This window comes from Meleagris gallopavo, chromosome 17, assembly GCF_000146605.3.
Source record: "Meleagris gallopavo isolate NT-WF06-2002-E0010 breed Aviagen turkey brand Nicholas breeding stock chromosome 17, Turkey_5.1, whole genome shotgun sequence".
Classification (NCBI taxonomy): Eukaryota; Metazoa; Chordata; class Aves; order Galliformes; family Phasianidae; genus Meleagris; species Meleagris gallopavo.
This window is the reverse complement of record NC_015027.2, coordinates 1,604,188-1,621,317: the sequence shown is the minus strand read 5'-3', so window position 1 is coordinate 1,621,317 and position 17,130 is coordinate 1,604,188. Positions and strand designations below refer to the sequence as shown.

Genomic DNA, 17,130 nt, shown 5'->3' with positions numbered 1-17,130 from the left:
GCACTGCTCCAGGGATAGGTCCCAAGACTGGGCCTGGAGCAGAACTCTCCCTGCCTTTCGCTGGGGTGCAGATACCAGGGCTGTTCCCTTCATAGTGAAGGAACACAATACATAGTGCCTCCTGGCTGGGTTCCACACGGGGACTTGGCAGCACCCAGTGCACACTGGGGGCTAGTGCCTTTCCATCCCCGTTAGCTCTGGGAAATCAGTCGGCTCTCTGATGAGCGACTATGGAATAATCAGTCCGTTCTGCTCTGTTAAGTGTTGATCAGATGGGCCATGATGATTTGTCTTTGTTGAAATCCTGATGTGTCCACTACTGCCAAAAACAAACTCACCTGTTTTCCTTTCTGTTTTTTCTTTCCAGTTTGACAAGTACGCTCCCAAATTAGACAACCCTTACTTTCGACATTCCAACGTGAGTGCTTACGTTTCTAGGTGGTGTCTTTGTTAACGGTTCTGCTTGCTCTTCTGCTTGTTTTTGATTGATCAGTAGTGTTTTGATTCATTCATTTCTAAGCTCTTTTCCCGTCTTGATTTATTTTTCAAGGTACACAATTTTCTTTGAGTTTTTTGGTTGTTTTTTTTAATCTTTGTCTACTGCGTTTTTGCTGCTGTGGCTCTGTATTGCTGTGCCTGGTGTGGCAGGGAATGCGCAGGGGTTGCTGAATCGGTGGTCATTGCAGTGTCTTTGCAGCTGGTGCTTCTCACAGTGCAGCAGCCCGTTGTGCATGGCTCTTTCACAAGATTTTGCTCAGGTCACAGGAGTAAGTCAGACTGGTGGTTTCTTCCTGGTGCTCCCCACTGCTCCAAAGCACAAAACTGTTACGTTTTAGGACTTCAAAAACTGCTGTATGTGCTCAGGAGAGACCTAAGCAAAACTTAACCAGCCCACACAACCGCAAGGCAGTGTGCATGTTGCCTGTGGTTAGTGTGCAATAGAGCATCTTGTGGTTCTTTTTTGCTTTGAAAATGAAAGCAGATCATATTTCCAAACAGGATCAATTTGTTTTCTACTACAGAAAACCACAAAGTTAACCAAAAATGAACATAGAAGCCAAATTATTCCAGTTCCTCCAAGAATGGTGAATGCTCTGTGCTTCCTGCGATAGTTCCTCAAATTTTAAAGACAGACACGTTCAGCACTATTGAGAAAACTCATTAGATGATCACATTTTCCAAGTTTTGGCTTTGCTCTTAAAAATTTCGAAAGCAAATTTAGTTTGTATATTCACTGTGGCACTTGTTCGACACTTTACTATTTTTGTATGTGCCAGGCCTGGCACCTACCTCCACTGCTGTTCAAGTTGTCCTGTGACATAAGCATCTCTTTTTCTTTTGTAGTTCTTTCCAACCTATCCTCCAGCAATGCCTGGAATGCCACCCATGCTTCCACATTCAGGTCCCTTTGGGTCACTTCAGGGAGCATTTCAACCGAAGGTACAGACTTCTTCTTTGAAGGCTTTGTTCTTTTGCCGGGAGAGAAATTGTATTCAGAGTGGTGTCCCTGGTGATTTTGTAGCACATGACTGAAGTAGCAGAAGTGCAACACAGGGTTGGAAGCGATCACCCCGCAGGTCAATGAGCATCCTCTACACAAAGCAGCCAGTGCTTGAGCAGAAGTTTTCTCTTGGCTCTACAGATTGTTCCTTGGAAAAGGATGTAGTGGTTCACTTGGGAGGTCAGCTGAACCTGGAGGAGAAGAATGCAGGCAAATGCATTATTTGATTGACATATTTACAGCTAATATTAGACCGATGAGTCTCAAATCATTTTGTAAATTTAACAGACTGAGATTGCAGAAGATAGGCTGTTTATTCCAGAAAGAAGGAAAAACTGACTGTACAAGTGTGAGAACAATAGGAAGAGACAGCTAGAAATGGGTAGAGCAGTGTGAAGGATCTGAATTTTTATTCCCAGCTCCAGTGCTGTCTGACCTTGGACAAGTTGCTTGAATCTTCTGTTCCTCAGCTTCCTCATCCGTAACGTTATCTTTTAGTGGGTTTATAAGGGTCGATTAATGCCTGCAACCTTCTTGCTGATAATGTCTGAAAGGTGCACTGCACATGTAACATATCATTGCAGCTGGCACTGACTGGCATTTTGAGGTATTGCCATGATAACCACCATTTTCACTGAATTCTGTGGTGTGCACTGTTTTTTTTCCTCCCATACTTGGTCTTTTTATTATCTAAAGTGTTAAATCCCTCCAGCCAAGAAATGTGAATATGGCATTGGTTTGAAAATAGAGCATCTATTCCATTTTTAAGGTGCCATGCATTTATCTTCCTTGCATGCTATGATTTTAGAGATTTCTTGTCTTGAACTGCATCTCCATAGAGCTCTGCTGCTGTCTTAGAGGAGTTTGAGAACTAGCACTGTAGCCAGTGCTGTTCTGATAGCATTTGGAAGGTAGTTTCTATAGCCAGCTAGGACTGTGCAGTGTGCTTTTCTCACTGATGTCAGTGGAGGTCGGTAAGCAACCACTGCAAGTAAGGTCTCCTGCAACCTTCCCAATTTTAATTTCATTTTATTGTTAGAACCTCAAGTATTTTCTCAGTGCCCACCTAATCTTATAAATTATTTTTTTTTCCTGGATAAATTGCAAATAGCAGAGCCTCTGAAATGACTTTGTTCAACAACAGTGCTGTACGTAATGACTACAGAGCTGGGAGAGTAGCAGTTGCATCTAAGCAGAGGGATCAAGAGGGAAAGGACGTGGGTGTCCCTGGGCAAGATTGTTGTTGTTCTTGCATGGAAGCCAGTGGTTCCCTGTGGACCCCAAGTTGTCGAGATCTGAACTTTATTTCCCAAGAAAAGCTGCACAAATAATGGAAATGACAATTTTTTTCTCGCATGAAAAGAGAGTTGAGTTTTGCCATAAGGCTGCTGTTAATGAGGAGCTTCTGCTGCACAGACAGCATGCTCTTCTGGCTTCCACCTTCACTGCAGAGTTTTATAGATACCATCTTATTGTAAAATGCCAGTAGATCACAGAGAAGCAATTGTATGGCAAGAAGGAAAAAGCGAGCACAGACCCTTTACATTTTTAAACAGAGCCATATTATATGCAGATTTAATTCATTTTAATGATAGATAAAAAGAATTTTGCTCGTTTGAGTTTAAACAGCTCAGGGTCACAATGATGCAGTGGTTAATCACTAACAGCACTTGATTTCTGGACAGTGCTGTATTTGCTTGCAATCTAACATCTCAAAAAAAAAAAAAAAGGTTGAGAAATGGATCTGCCACTTTGGCATGTTATTTTCTGGTTTTGTAGAGGAGACAGAGTTGAACTGCTCAGCAAAGCCACTCAAGTCTGCTGCATTGTTACTGCATCATTTTTCCATGCTCTCCCTCCTAAGCTGTTTGACCAAAGCCTTCTTAACCACTACAGAGCTGATGGCTTGGTTTTGGCATGCTGAATCCTGCACTTCTTGGTTTCCAAAGCAGAGGTCTTGGTTTTGTTTTTCCCCTTCCATGTCAGTTGCCTACAGCTGTGTGTGTAAATCCACTGCACATAAATCCAGGCTGACGGTAAACTTCTCAGTGAGTTTCCCAAAGGCATTTCTCACAAGCTAAGAACTTGAAAAGGTCAGAAGTATGCAGTGTGGTTTGCTGGAGGAAGCTTTCACATCTTTCTCCAGGGGACAAAGGGACAGGATGACACCATGCTATTAACGTGTTGTGATCCTAAGACTCTTGCCTGTATGATAGCTGTAACTTATTTGCCACCTTACATATACCTCAGCTGTCAGACTGGCCCTGGGAGCTCAGCTCTGCCTGGGGAGCTTGATGACTTACCTCCACGCACACAAGAATTCTGTTTTTAATGAATCTGGAAGTAATGTAGCCCTAGATAAATGAAAACCTTCCACACCCATAATTTTATTTGTTCCTTGCGCAGTTGAAATCTACCATAATTTGACCTATAATGTGAGTCAAATAATTGCTCAGGGAATGAGGTTTAACCCCTTTGCACTCAGCTGTGCGGAGGCACCAGGTGCAGTTGCTCTGGGAGTGGGAGATGGATGAATTCCAGAGAAGGCAAATGAGTTCTAGGGGATCGACTAGGACAGGACAACAGGTGGGAGCCGGAGGAGGAGGAGGAACAGGGATTCGTTCAATGAGGTGTTTAATTCTTGCAGGAAAATAATGGGATAAACAATGCAAAGCTATAAAAGACCCACAAGCACCTTCTAAAGTTTCTCATTTTGCCTTGTCAAAGCAAATAGATGGGCTGTTGCCTTTGTAACCATTGTATCCTCTCGCCCTGGATGGAAAGAGGCCACGGCCCAATAGGTGGAATGCAGGACTAGAATGCTTGAATTGTTCTGTTCCTGACTGTGGTACTGGCTGCTGCCTGAAACACTGAGGGAATCAATCCACCTCTCTTGTTTCCTCTCCTATTGGCTGCCTGTTTTCTCTAAAGAATAAGCTTCTGGGGGCAGGGACTGTCTCTTCCCATCCACTTGCATACTGCCTAGCACAGTAGGGCTGGTATTTCAACTGGGGCTTAGGGGTGCTGCCGTAATTCTGCCGCTAAATAATTGATGACACAGTGATTAAATGCTGTTGGCTGTCAGTAAGAGATAACATTTAGCACTAATGTAGCGATATGCGTGTTCGAAGCACAGTACAAATGTGGAATAATAAATGCTGTTAACATCTAATAGAGATGTTAAATGAGCTGTTGATATGACACACTTTTGTTCACTCTCTGTTCTTGTCTTTCAGACTTCAAACCCTATCGACGTAGCAGGTAGACCAGGCACAGTCCACCATACGCTGCTGCAGAAGACTCCAGGGGTAGGCAACACTGTATCACCTTCCTTTGAGCTTCTCTGGATTTACAGTAAACAGAGTGATTGCTCATTAAAAAAAAAAAGCGAGAGAGCAGCTGACAACTAAATTAGCCTTTCAAGACTCTGAAAGTGCAGTCCAGACTGAATTTTCTTTTATTGATGAGACAACTGTAGCCTCCACCAGTCATGAATGCAAAGAGATGTATTGACTTTTTTAAACAAAGTCAGAGGGAAATGAGGCAGGAAACTTCTTCAAGGACTTTTTCCAAAGCATCACTTGGAGAGTAGTTTTATGCACTCCATTTCAGAGCAATTATAAGGTTCAGAAAAGCATGAGTACTGTTCATTTACTGGTATGAAGCTGCACAGTTTATCATAAAATTCTGTTGAGTCTGCTGCAAGGAATGAAAGAGAAGTTTTAAGCCTGCTTTAAGCCTTTTAGTTTTCCCTTGTCACAGGGGACTTCTCTGGAACATTGCTTTCTGAATGCTTCTACTTATTCGGAGGAAGGAAGTTCCCCACCTTTCTGTATACTTACTAGTTTTAGAATGACTGATTGATTTCTTTCTGCTTTTTCCATAGGTGTCAGACCCTTACAGGCCACCAGTAAGAGTAAGTAAGGTTTGTGGGGGATTTTATATATATTATGTGCATGTGTTTTTGACATTTAACATGTCCAGTAGAAAAATTCAAGCTCATCCTTTATTTAAAACAAAATGTCATTGTTGGCTCGTAGCTACTTCTGATTAATAACTTACAGGTTGAATCCCATCCATGTTTTGCATCCATTTTTGTACATTAATAGTTCACAGTATGAAATAAGGGTCACAGAAATAAATGACTGTGAGCGTGGGCAGACATTCACAAATGATCACATTTGTGGTGGCTTAGGTCACCGTGTTTTGTCTGGGATTCTCATGTTTCATAAAAACACTCTGTTGTGGGTACTGCAGATCAGCTGACAAATAGTAACTCATTCAGCTGTGGCGCTGGTCGTCCCTGGTCAATCTTTGTCCATACACTTTTCCTCCCGAAATGCAAGCAGTCCTAATGATCACACACGAGTTAGCTTGCAGACGCAGTGCAGCAAGGATGAATGAACAGGATGATTAAGCATCAGATCCTTTCTCTTCAACATGCTGTAGTGTTCTTTGCAGCCATTTATTTGAGTTTATGAAGGAGAGAGCACAGGTATGAGAATAAGTCCTGAGAGTGAGAGATCTCAGATCTCCGTGAGATGAGGAAGATTTCCCACATCCCACATTCTTCCTGTTTCTTTCCTTCTTAATTTAAACATCATCAGCTGCGGTACAGAAAAAAATTTCAATCATCTATTGTGCCATTTTAGTAATCAGCCTTTCTCATTGCTCAGCTGCTAGACAGTAAGGGAAATGAAACTTTCTATCTGATGTAGATTGCTAACGTATAAATTAATCTAAATTCTTGTGTTTTCCATTGCAGAAACCCGGGAAGTGGTGTGCAGTTCATGTACAGATCGCCTGGCAGATCTACCATCACCAGCAAAAGATAAAGGTAATTCAGACAGTTTATGGAACAAAGCCAGATCTTCTGGCTTACATGTAATGTTGTAGAGACAGATGAGGCAGAAGCAAGCCTGTGTTGACTAACTAACACGTTCAGTCCTTCTAACATTTGTTGTAGCAACTGTATAGTTTACCTGAGGACAAAGGAGTTTGGTTGAAGGGCACCAAATGAGCAGGACAAACCTAAGTGTTTGGAGACAGAGAAGAGAGGTAGAGGGCTGCTTTGCCCAAAATCCAGCTTTGTACAAAGCGTGGATGTTTAATGTCATTTCCCTTCTGTACAAGTACCTCCTGTGGAATATGGAGTATTATCCTAACAAGGATTAAATGACTGATACTGTGAAGAATGTTTTACCAAACATAGACCTGGAGAGTAGGTTGGTAGTTCCTGTGTTAGAGATTGTTGGGCTTTCTGCATTGCAGTGAAGATGGGGTGGCTGTGAACCTTGAGAGTCAACAAGATGCAGGTACACCAGGGTGCTCCTGTGGACTCAGAGCTCCCTGTGGCAGACAGAATAGAATTAAGATGACTTCTGTAGAGTGGTATTTTTTATAGGTCCTGCTGTAGGGTTTTGTCCCATTAATGAAGAATATTAAATGCTTAAATAAGTACGTCTAAGAGTTACGTGTTTTTTCTGAATAAGTAAATATATCTTGAAGATGCATACTTATCAAGAGGCATGCATGTGTTTGACTTAGGTGCAGTTCCTTGGGCTGGCCACGCTCACTTCTGTAGGGGAAGGGTAAAAATAGCCCCTGGATGAGACTCAGAGTCAGTTTTCTTCATCTCTCTCCCCCTACCTTCATGCTGAGTGATGCTGGCTGGAGGAAAGACACAGTCTAAAAACATTTCTCTCTTTCCAAACTGGAAAAGCAAACCAGACGAGTCCGTCACCCAGCTCCCAGGGCTTCTGTCGGCAGCTTTCTGCCCTCAGAATATTTTTTTGTCAAGCTGAGACTGCTGACTGCTCCCGTGGTGCAGCACGCTCGGTGTATCATGTTGCATGCTCCAGTGTGTGCTGAGGGGCTGAGCGCTCACTTCAGACCTTATTCATGTGGATGAGGCAGGCAGCTGAGAGGCTGTGGAGTGAAATGGCCTTATAGATGCTGTCAGAGCATGGCTGTGGTACGTGACCAGAGCTGCTGCTGTCACTCTTACTAACTCTCCCTGGCAGTGCTAAGCAGCAACAAGCCTCAACTCCCTTTCTTTTTCTCCCATTAAAAAAAAAAGGTAATGCATAATGAGACTGTTTTTGTATCATTTGGCAGCAAATGCAGCTGGATCCCCACAAGCTCGAGATAGGCGGTAAACTTGACCTGTTCAGCAGACCTCCTGCCCCTGGAGTGTTTCCAGGCTTCCATTATCCACAGGACCTTGCCAGGCCTCTGTTTTCTACTACAGGTAAGGGCGGCTCATCACTTGTTGCTTCCTCCCCCCACAGCCCCCCAAAAAAACAACAAAAAAAACCCCACTGTATTTAAAGTGTATCTCTGCAGCTGCGTATGCCTTCAAAATTGTAGTGGGCAAGATTGCTTCAGGGGATGTGGAGGCACTGGGATGGGGCTGTGAGCCCTGCTGTGGGAGCAGAGCTGGCAGCCTGCGGAGCGAGTTCTCTGCATCACTGAGCTGCAGCACTTGGCTCTTGAAGTTGTGTCTGTGTGCTGATGTGCCTCCCTGATAGACTGTGGAGGGATATTAAAAAGCAATTTTGACAAAACACTTGAAAATGTTTCCATTGCATACGATTGAAAGTGGTCCTAGTTTCTTTCTTGCTCTTATATTTGCTGTGTTCTTTGCTCATCCACTCATCTAGTTATGTTTGTTTTCTGGAAACCTGGGGGTTTTGTAAAGTGAAAGACTTCACTAACAGAATTGAAAAATAGCACAGAAGGTGTATTTTTTAAGCATTTGTTTTTTAAATGTAGAATTCCCTCAGATATTTCTAAGTGCAGCCATCTCTAAGGCTTCAAATAGCATTGAATGTTTTAGAAGAAACTACTGTTTATGTAGATAAATTGCTTTCCAATATGTTGTAGAAGTAATTACAATTAATTCGATTACCAAAGGTTCAGTAAGCCTCAGTGTACTGTTCTTGATGCTTCTGATCACAGGAGACTGCAGCTCTGACATTTTCTCTTTGGAGGCCACTGGTGCTTTTCGTGTTGGTGCCCATTTGCAGATGCTGGCTTTGTTCTGTTCCCTGGGCTCAAACTACCCCTGGGCTTCTGCTGAATTTCTTTGTTTGAGATGCTAAAGTCAGCCTTCTCAGTGGGCTGACAATTGATATGGTACAGTTCAGCCCCTTATGTGTGTAATTCATTGACAACAAATGTTATGCTTTTATGATGCAGCATTGAATCATTACTGTTGAAATGAATGAGGTTAAGAAGTGTTCCATGAGTGTAGTCCCGAGCCTGACCAAAACACAGCAGAACTGAATGGAGCTGAAACCTCAATGGGAGGTGACTTCTGAGTGTGTGTCAGGTGGCCTTCAGGATCTCCAGTAGTGGTTCAGTGTCCTTTAGACCTTATCTGTGGATGAAAAGTCTTACACCTCGAATGCAGGCTTCCGCTGCATACAATTGTTGCTGATTCTAGCTGCATATTGTTGAACACTTCTCTGTATTTTGGTCTTTATAAAGATACTTCGATAGTATGGAGCTGAGATACTTACTGCATCTGCTTGGATGCATAAGCACAGCTTATCTACAACCCTCCACCTGTTCTCCTGTGGCAGCTCTTTCCTTACCACTGGCTCAGTCTGTCCAGTGTTGTCATTACAAGAATCTTGCCTCCCGTATGGTTTTACTGCTGAATGCTATCTTGGACAGAGTTTACCCTACCAGGCTAAAACAGTCTGTTGAATCAAAGCACCAATCTAATTGGTGTCTTGAGCTTTTTCTCTTATAAAGATGCAAGCATGGCTCGCTTCTCCATTCATAAAAGCAAGAGTGGAACAGTCTGAAATAGATATATTAAAGATGGCAAATTAATAAAAAACTTCTGTTGGAGAAAAACAACCTTACAGCAGCTTGTCCACCAGTGTATTAATCACAACAGCCATCACATTAACTCCAGGTAAAGAGTGCAATCAAAGTGAGCAAACATTGCAGCAGTAATATAGAGATGAATAAATCTTTTGCTCTGCAATATCTGAGGCATTCTTTTCACCTTATCGAACAAGCGTGTCGTCGATGTGAATCATGGCTTCTGCCGCATTGCCTCGTTACTGTGGGAGACATAAGTTATCTTAGGGCCACCTGTCTTCAGGACGGATGTTCGGCTGCCTGGCAGACGCTATATTTAATAACTACCTGACAGCCTGCAATGCTGCTACTGGCTTCCTCCAGAGGATTTTTTATTATCAGCCCGTGTAGTTGAGTTTGTAAGCCGTCTCCTTTGAAGAAATCTCCCATCCATTATACACCTTCTGAAATCTTAAAGGATTAGAAAGATGACAGTCTCCATCTGTCTTGAGGCATTGGAGCAGTCAGAATGTTTATAGATAACTTCAGGTCTCATACCCGTGGTCTCTCTTAAGTTTCCTCAACTAATTTTCTGGCTGCTTAGGTTTGTGGTGCCCGAGCTGGTGAGGGATGGGAAGCACTGTCTCCCTCTCAGGCTTTATAGGCTGCTGATACCTGAACACAAGTGCGTTTTACAGCACTCTGAGCTCTGGCACCGAGGAAAACCAGGTCCTGGACTGACCAGCACCTCCATAAAATTCTGTCCTCGGGAAAGTGCTGCTTCTGCCATTGTACGGAATTATGAGTTTCTAACAAGATGAGACAGTTAGTATGGCAACTTTTGCTTTCTGCAGGGGAGGCACAGGTTGTTGCATCCATGCAGCAACTGCAGGCTGTGATAGTTGATAATCCTGCTTTGTTTGCTGAGGCAGAAGTACAGGCAGAGGAGGCACTGAATGGACATCATGGCCCAAATATTTGCAGAGGGTTCTTGTGCATACATTTGAAACACAAATATTCAAAACTAGATTTTAGGTGCATCCTGAAAATGATCTGTGCTGATCTCAAGGAGCTAAAGTCAAGCCCAGGAGATTCCCAAACACTCATTCGTTTCCAGTACATATGGGAATCTATCTTCCTCCAAAACCTGTGTATCCCTGTGCCAGGGGATGCCAGTGCTTTCACGTGATACAGTTGCAAACCTGTTTAGCTCAGTGTGTGTCTGCCTGCACCAGTGGCAAATGTTTTATTTTCTGCTCTGGTTTTCCCTTTTGAACCCACCTGAGCATGAGCTTGGTCCACCTGGGAATGCAGGACAGACTAGCTCATTTCAGCCCATTCTTTCACCTTACCTCAACCTAATGTAAAGTACTGTGCTAAGCTGTTCCATTCCCAGAGGGCATTGTGGCACTATGGCCGTGGGCTAGGAGAGGAAGAAATACCTTGGGGGAGCCTGTGGTTGCAGAGACAGATGTGAAAGCTTGAGTTTGATGGGCAGGGTCTGTGTCACCTGCCACTGAACTAAAAAGGGACCTTGTTGTCACAGGTGCAACGCATCCAGCCACCACCCCCTTTGGTCCTTCACCTCATCACAGCAGTTTCCTGCCTACTAACCACTTGGCAGGTAAGTGTAAGTAAACCCTGCCTTCGCCTTTACACTTCTGACCCTGGCTCTCAGCACGGCTCTGCCTGAGGCACTGTAGCAGTAGCAGAGGGAGAGGACAGAACTGTCTTAGGGATGAGCAGCTCACTCGGAAGTCCTCCTGCCCAGCCAGCTTCCCAGCACACCCTCTCTCATTTCCAAAGGAGAGGAGCGAGATTAGCAGACCCCCCTCCTCTGAGAGGGGAGGGCGTAGCACTGCACACAAGCTGAAACCTGACCTCTGGATCCCTTCTGTGTTGTTGAAATGTGCCCAGGGAAACAGGAGGTTTTACTTCAGAGGTACCTCAAACAAGTTTGACATGGGCTCCTCCCATACCCTTTCTCACCTATGAAAGTTCTTGGTTATGTTCTTTATTAAGGTTCACTGAACAGTTCCTGGCAAATAGCTGTTCTGCACATTTTGCCAGTCCTTCAGTTTCCTAATTGGCAGTAAGTAGAGCTTGATTTTTTCAAATTTCCTCATTTTAAAAGCTCACAAGCAGCTCATTGCCAATTAAAGATCAAGCTCTGTTGATTAATGTTGTAGTAACACTCACCCAATCAGTAAATGTAGCATGCCACATGACCCAGTAGACTTCTTTTCTGTTGCAAATACCCACATTTACAATTCCTGAACATCCTTCAAAACGAACTGTATCCCTGCAGAGTCACCAACTACAAAAAATATAAGGGGGAAGGGCAAGAACAGCTATTTCAAAATAAGTAAATAAGTGAATAGCTGTTGGTGTAAAACTCCAAGCTGTTTGTGCTGTTTGCCTGGGTATGGTAAATATAAGGATGTCCATGAGGAAATGGGAAGCACTTCATCTCCTGTAACATGGCAAGTTAAATACTGTAAAAAGACAGACATAGTGGGCAGAAGGAGGAGTTGTTTTGAGATGAATAGGAGGAAAGCAGTGAGATCTTAACCTGCAGCTGTCCTTGGAGGGTGTAAAACTGCGTTAGGCACTCGGAGAAGAACCCCTTGGTGATGGGTGCCTCAAGTGAAGTAAAAGGCAGGACTTCTAAAAGAACAAGTGTTAGTAAGGCTAAGGCCATGCTATCATTTCCACCACCACTGTGATCAAGGAAGCAGTTATGGGAGAGGATTTGGGCATGAACAGACCACATGTTTATGGATGGATGTCCATAGCACTTAGCTTAGGATTGTCTCTGTGCACCATTACAGAGGGCAAAAGGTTGTACAGAGAAATGACAGTGAAACACTGCATCCCCCTCATTTTGCTGACCTAGGAGCCTGCTTGTTCTTTCAAAGCAATTGCAATGCTTCTAGTATTACTGCTGACAGGGAAGGGGAGTTAACAATTTAGCAACAGCCACCTTAATTGCAGCTATAGAACTTAATTTCTCATTCCCCTCTGACTGGCATACAAAAGTTTATTGCAGCACCTGTTTGCAGGGTGAGCACCGAATCCCTTCTCCATTTTAACATGCTGGGAATTTTCTGTGCAAAGAACCTTGCGATGAGAAGGATCAGCTTAAAGTCTGGCCTAATCCTACTTGGATTCAGACCGTTAAGAAGGGGAGGGGTGCATTTCATTCTCCAACATTCTTGGCTAAATGCCTGCTAAATCCCTGTTTGCCTTTCCAGATCCATTTAGCAGGTCAAGCACCTTCAGCGGCCTTGGGAACTTAGGCAGCAATGCCTTTGGAGGATTAGGCAGTCATGCTCTGAGTAAGTACTGGCTGGGTTACTGCAGACAAACATCCCTTCCAGAAAAGCCACATGCTAATATTTACAGCAGCTGGTGGTAGTTTTTAAAGAAGTTTGTTTCCTAACCTCCATTCTCCTATCTGAAAACACTGCACCTAAGATTTCCAGGTCTCTGTGGTGGGAGCTTTTCTGCATGTCACAGACATCAGTAGCTGTGCCCTGTGTCTCCTCACTGCTGAAGGCTGGTGCCTTGTGTGTTCCTAGGGGTGCTGGAGCTGCTTGACCCGCTGAGCTCTGGCACACCATGTGCATCTAAGATAACACCCTTCAAACAGTGGAGATGGACAGGGGGGCGGCTACTGATACTTCTCCTAATTCAGAGCATAGACTTTCTCTGTAACCAATATCTGAAGTTTAAATTACCTGTATAAAATGATTGTACTTCAAAAGCATGTTACCTGTAGGCAAGACATGCTTGGGAGCCACGCATAAGAGAGCATGCTTATGCATCTCATGGTGCGACAGGAATTAGATCAAGACTGATGGAGGAAAATCGTGTGACTGTTCTAAAAAAACGTACAGCCAAGCTCTGTTTTTATACACATACATACGTACCACCAAATAGTCCGGTTTCTTTAACAAAAACTCCTCGACTACTCAGCTGCAGGCGGCTGATTGCTTGTAACTACCCAGAAATTAACAGTTTTGCCAGTGAGGGAAGCTGAGGAAGAGTATTGCTTTTATGCTGGAATCTTCGCAGGGGTGGGGGGCAGAAAAGGAGCTGTGCTCTTTCATAAGTCATCTCTGAGTTATTCGGACGTACATAGCTAAAGCTTCCTCCACCAGTGGCCTTAAAAGAGCTGGTGGGTCTTTGGCCAGCGCCAGAGGTATCTCTGACGCCCTGTTAGCAGCTCCCCCTCGCCACGAGCTCCACATTAAGAAGTCTTGAAAGGACAGCTCTGGTTTTACTTTGTCTTGTGCAAAATGCATTTGTATTGATTTGGTTTGAATTATCTTTAACTCTTCCTCCTTCCCTGCCGTTATTCTAGCTCACAACAACATTTTTACTCACAAAGACGGCCCAAACCTGCAGAATTTCAGTAATCCCCATGAGCCGTGGAACAGACTCCATCGGACCCCGCCATCCTTCCCAACACCTCCGCAGTGGCCCAAGCCGAGCGACTCCGAGCGAAGCTCCTCGGTGACAAACCATGACAGAGACAGGGAGCGGGAGCCCGAGAAGAGGGATCTTTCTCTGAGTAAAGACGACAGAGACAAAGAGAGGTGAGCAGTGTGTGCTTTTCAGCTGTTTATTCCAGTTCTCTTTTTCCTCTGTATTTTTTTCTCATCTTTCCTTCACTGCCAGTTCCCATTGTAAAATCACCTTCAGAGCAAAACATTGATTGTCTCTGAAGCAGCTGATAGCCATGTCCCCCAGATAAGTGTAAGTACCAGTGGCACAAAAGAAAACCCTGCCTTTTAGGTTTTGTCCTCTGTGGAAATACAGTAGGCTTGACTTTTCTTGCCTGCTAGCAGGTTACTAAAAAGCACCAGGTTGGGAAAGTGAGCATGTCAGAGCTTTCAGGGGTACTTGACCGTTTTCAGCAGCCTCCTTTAGCAGTGCCACAGATTCTGAAAGGGTGGAAGTGGTATTGTGATGGCTCCTTTGTAGGCAATCATAGCTCTCATTGCAGGTAAACTGGTAAACTCAAGTGTTAGCTGGACGTTAATGAGATAAAAATGCAAATGTCTGTATCTGGAGCAGCATGCATGAATTCATTAGTAAAAGTGATTTTAAGAAATTACACTGTAGGCAAACCCTTAGTAACGATGACAGAACTGTATCACCTGAGCTATAGATACGTCATTAGCTTCCAGCTTTATGATTCTGAAGCTTTACATTGTGATTTTGAAGTTCTTTATATTTCAGACCCTGGCTGTCTCCAACAGTCTATTTCTTTTGGGCAGTAGAAGCCTGCAAGCCTTAGATGTATGCATTTGACTGCTGATCAGGGTTTTGCAGTTTGCCTGGAGTGCTTTTAATGAGCTTTTCTGGCAGTGCCTGTGAACAAGATTATATAGAAGCAATAGGCTGAGAATCATCTTGCTTTCAGTGTTAAACTGTCTGACACCCTTGTATGAATAGTCATTCAGATAGGAAGCTCCCTTGTTGGCTTTAGCATAAATCATTTCTAAACCAAGGTTACTTCACTCTCAAGAGTGTTCACACAGGGGTTAACATCTCTATTACGTTTCTATTAATTCAGCCTAAGCTGTCCCCAGCATCGATGTTTGGACATGGTTTTAATAACCTATATCCCTGGCCAGCAATCAGGACTACCACAGAGAGAGAAATCTGGGTTAGCAACTATAATCATAAATACTGATCTACCCCAAACACCTCCAGTTCTCAGCATTCTGGCTTTACAGCTCTCAAACACAAACTCAAGGCACAAAAGAAAGGCATCACTGAGCCCTTCCAGCAGAACACTCTTTTCTCAATCACACCATCATATTCTGCATTTAAGGTATCTGTCATTCAGAGCAAAGTGCTTCTAAAAGGTGGCCTTATTTATTCAGTTAAGGACATGGGAATAAGTGCAACTACTTGGCTTGCTCAGAGGCAGAAATATCTCACTGCTTCTTCTATACAGTGGATGTTATCCTTGAACCCCTTGCTCCTCATTGCAGGCCATCATTCCTTTCTTTGGCCTGTGCAAGGATGTTTTCCTTAAGCACTTCGCTGAACTGACAGAATGCCAACAGTACACAGTTCACTGCAGCTCCACAGAAAAATAATCATCATCTCGTAGCTGCTTCTAGTTGTTGAGGCTGTCTCGTGAAGCACCAGCATACTTTTCCATAGGTTTCCAAAACAGTTCTATTCCTACATCCATGCTCTAGGAAAGAATCCACGCAGTAAAGAAAGTTGTAGCCAAGGAAGTCACTGTCTGGCAGCAGGAGATGTGCACACACAATAACCACCTTCTTTAAAAAGCAGTAAATAAACCATCTGTACTTCTTCATTTCTTAGTGAACAGTGAACTAGCCTTGTGAACTACCTTAAGGCAGGTATTTCATCCCTTGCAGGGAATTCCACAGCTGTAGCTGATGCTAGCAGAGCTTTTCAAATCATTTTCTGAGCAATCTAAAATGGTGCAGCTAGGCACAGCACTATGCGTGTCCAACATCACGTGTATCTTTGTTTGCACAAACCCAAGGATGTATCTGCACTTCTTTTACAGAGACCTCATGGATAAAAACAGACATTCAAACAGATCCTCACCGGCATCAGCTCCAGTGACACATCAGATAAGCAATCTCATCCGCAGCAACAGCCAAACCTCCAGCGATCCCATCAGGCAGGTGAGCCTTGCTGAAAGGGAAAGGTCCAAAGAGCCCGAGCGAGAGCACCCTGACCGGCTGAGAGAGCCACCCATAGCAGAACACAAGATTAAAGAGAGCCGTTCCCCAGTGAAGGAAACTCCAAGCCATGATAAGAGACCCTCTGAGGACAACACAAAGCCAGTAATCCAGTCTGTATCCCCATACAGCAAACCTGCACTAAGTGAGAGCTTGAAGCTTACCAATCTAATGAGCAAGGACATGGAGAGAAAGACAGAGCTTCCAAGTGACCTCCAGAAGATTAAGAATGACATCAAGGTCAAAGAGGAGAGGAAGGAAGACAGCGACGTGCTGGTGGTGGGCTCTGAGCCTTCGCAGCACTCCCGATCAGTGGAGCATCCCCCGCCCCCTACTTTGCACGGATTATCATTGCCTCCCTCGATGGCAGCCTCCATGCCTATCTCCATGGGCAGCGTGCACCAGATGAACAACATGAATGTGCTGGACCGCAGCAGGATGATGACCCCGCTCATCGGCATGAATCCTTTGTCAGGAAGAGAGAGGCTGCCACATCCTGGATTTTCTTGGGACCCAATGAGGGACCCGTTGCGAGATGCCTACCACCGGAGCTTGGACCTGCACCGTCGAATGGACTTCCAGCTCCGGACGGATCCCATCCACAGGTTCCCTACCACCTCCGGGTTTTACGACCACGAGCGTTCTTACAGGGACAGGGAGCCGCACGACTACAACCACGAGAACCTTCTGGAAGCGCGCCGAGAGCAGGAGCGGTTGCGGCAAGTGGAGGAAAGAGAGCGCTTGCACTTACGGGAGGAACTTGAGCGTGCCAGAATGCACCACTTGCACTCGTCCCCTATCGAAAGTCACCTGGCACACGTGCCATCCTTCATGCCTCATTTGAGCGGGATGCATTACCCCAGACTGAGTCCATCCACTGCCATGCACAACGGGATTCTGAACAGGAACCCTCCGACCGCGGCGCTGAGCGCCCCGCCGCCCCTCGTGCCAGCGAGCAGCACCCGGCCTGCCTCCCCCCGCAGGACTACCCCGCTCACTAACTCAGAGTCCAGGGACTACTCCCCCTCTAGGAACCCCAAAGAAGTAGAGGCCCGATAGTCCCCCACACGGAAT

The 17,130-nt window shown here is 44.6% G+C and overlaps 1 protein-coding gene across 16 annotated transcripts in view; it reads left to right on the top strand.

Annotated features, from left to right (window-relative positions):
- The window catches only part of FBRSL1 (fibrosin like 1), a 308,187-nt gene extending 291,063 nt beyond the window's left edge, over positions 1–17,124 (top strand). For 9 of the 16 annotated variants that reach the window (XM_031555941.1, XM_031555939.1, XM_031555936.1 and 6 more), the window contains 10 exons: positions 368–418; positions 1,345–1,440; positions 4,738–4,809; positions 5,388–5,426; positions 6,267–6,338; positions 7,619–7,751; positions 10,863–10,940; positions 12,571–12,654; positions 13,683–13,917; positions 15,879–17,124. In XM_031555941.1, coding sequence (XP_031411801.1) covers positions 368–418; positions 1,345–1,440; positions 4,738–4,809; positions 5,388–5,426; positions 6,267–6,338; positions 7,619–7,751; positions 10,863–10,940; positions 12,571–12,654; positions 13,683–13,917; positions 15,879–17,115 — 2,097 coding nt within the window. In that variant the 3' untranslated portion in view covers positions 17,116–17,124. The remainder of the gene's footprint in view (positions 1–367; positions 419–1,344; positions 1,441–4,737; positions 4,810–5,387; positions 5,427–6,266; positions 6,339–7,618; positions 7,752–10,862; positions 10,941–12,570; positions 12,655–13,682; positions 13,918–15,878) is intronic. The other 7 variants (XM_031555942.1, XM_031555940.1, XM_031555945.1 and 4 more) reach the window with 4 other exon arrangements.
- Positions 17,125–17,130: the final 6 nt, after the last annotated feature.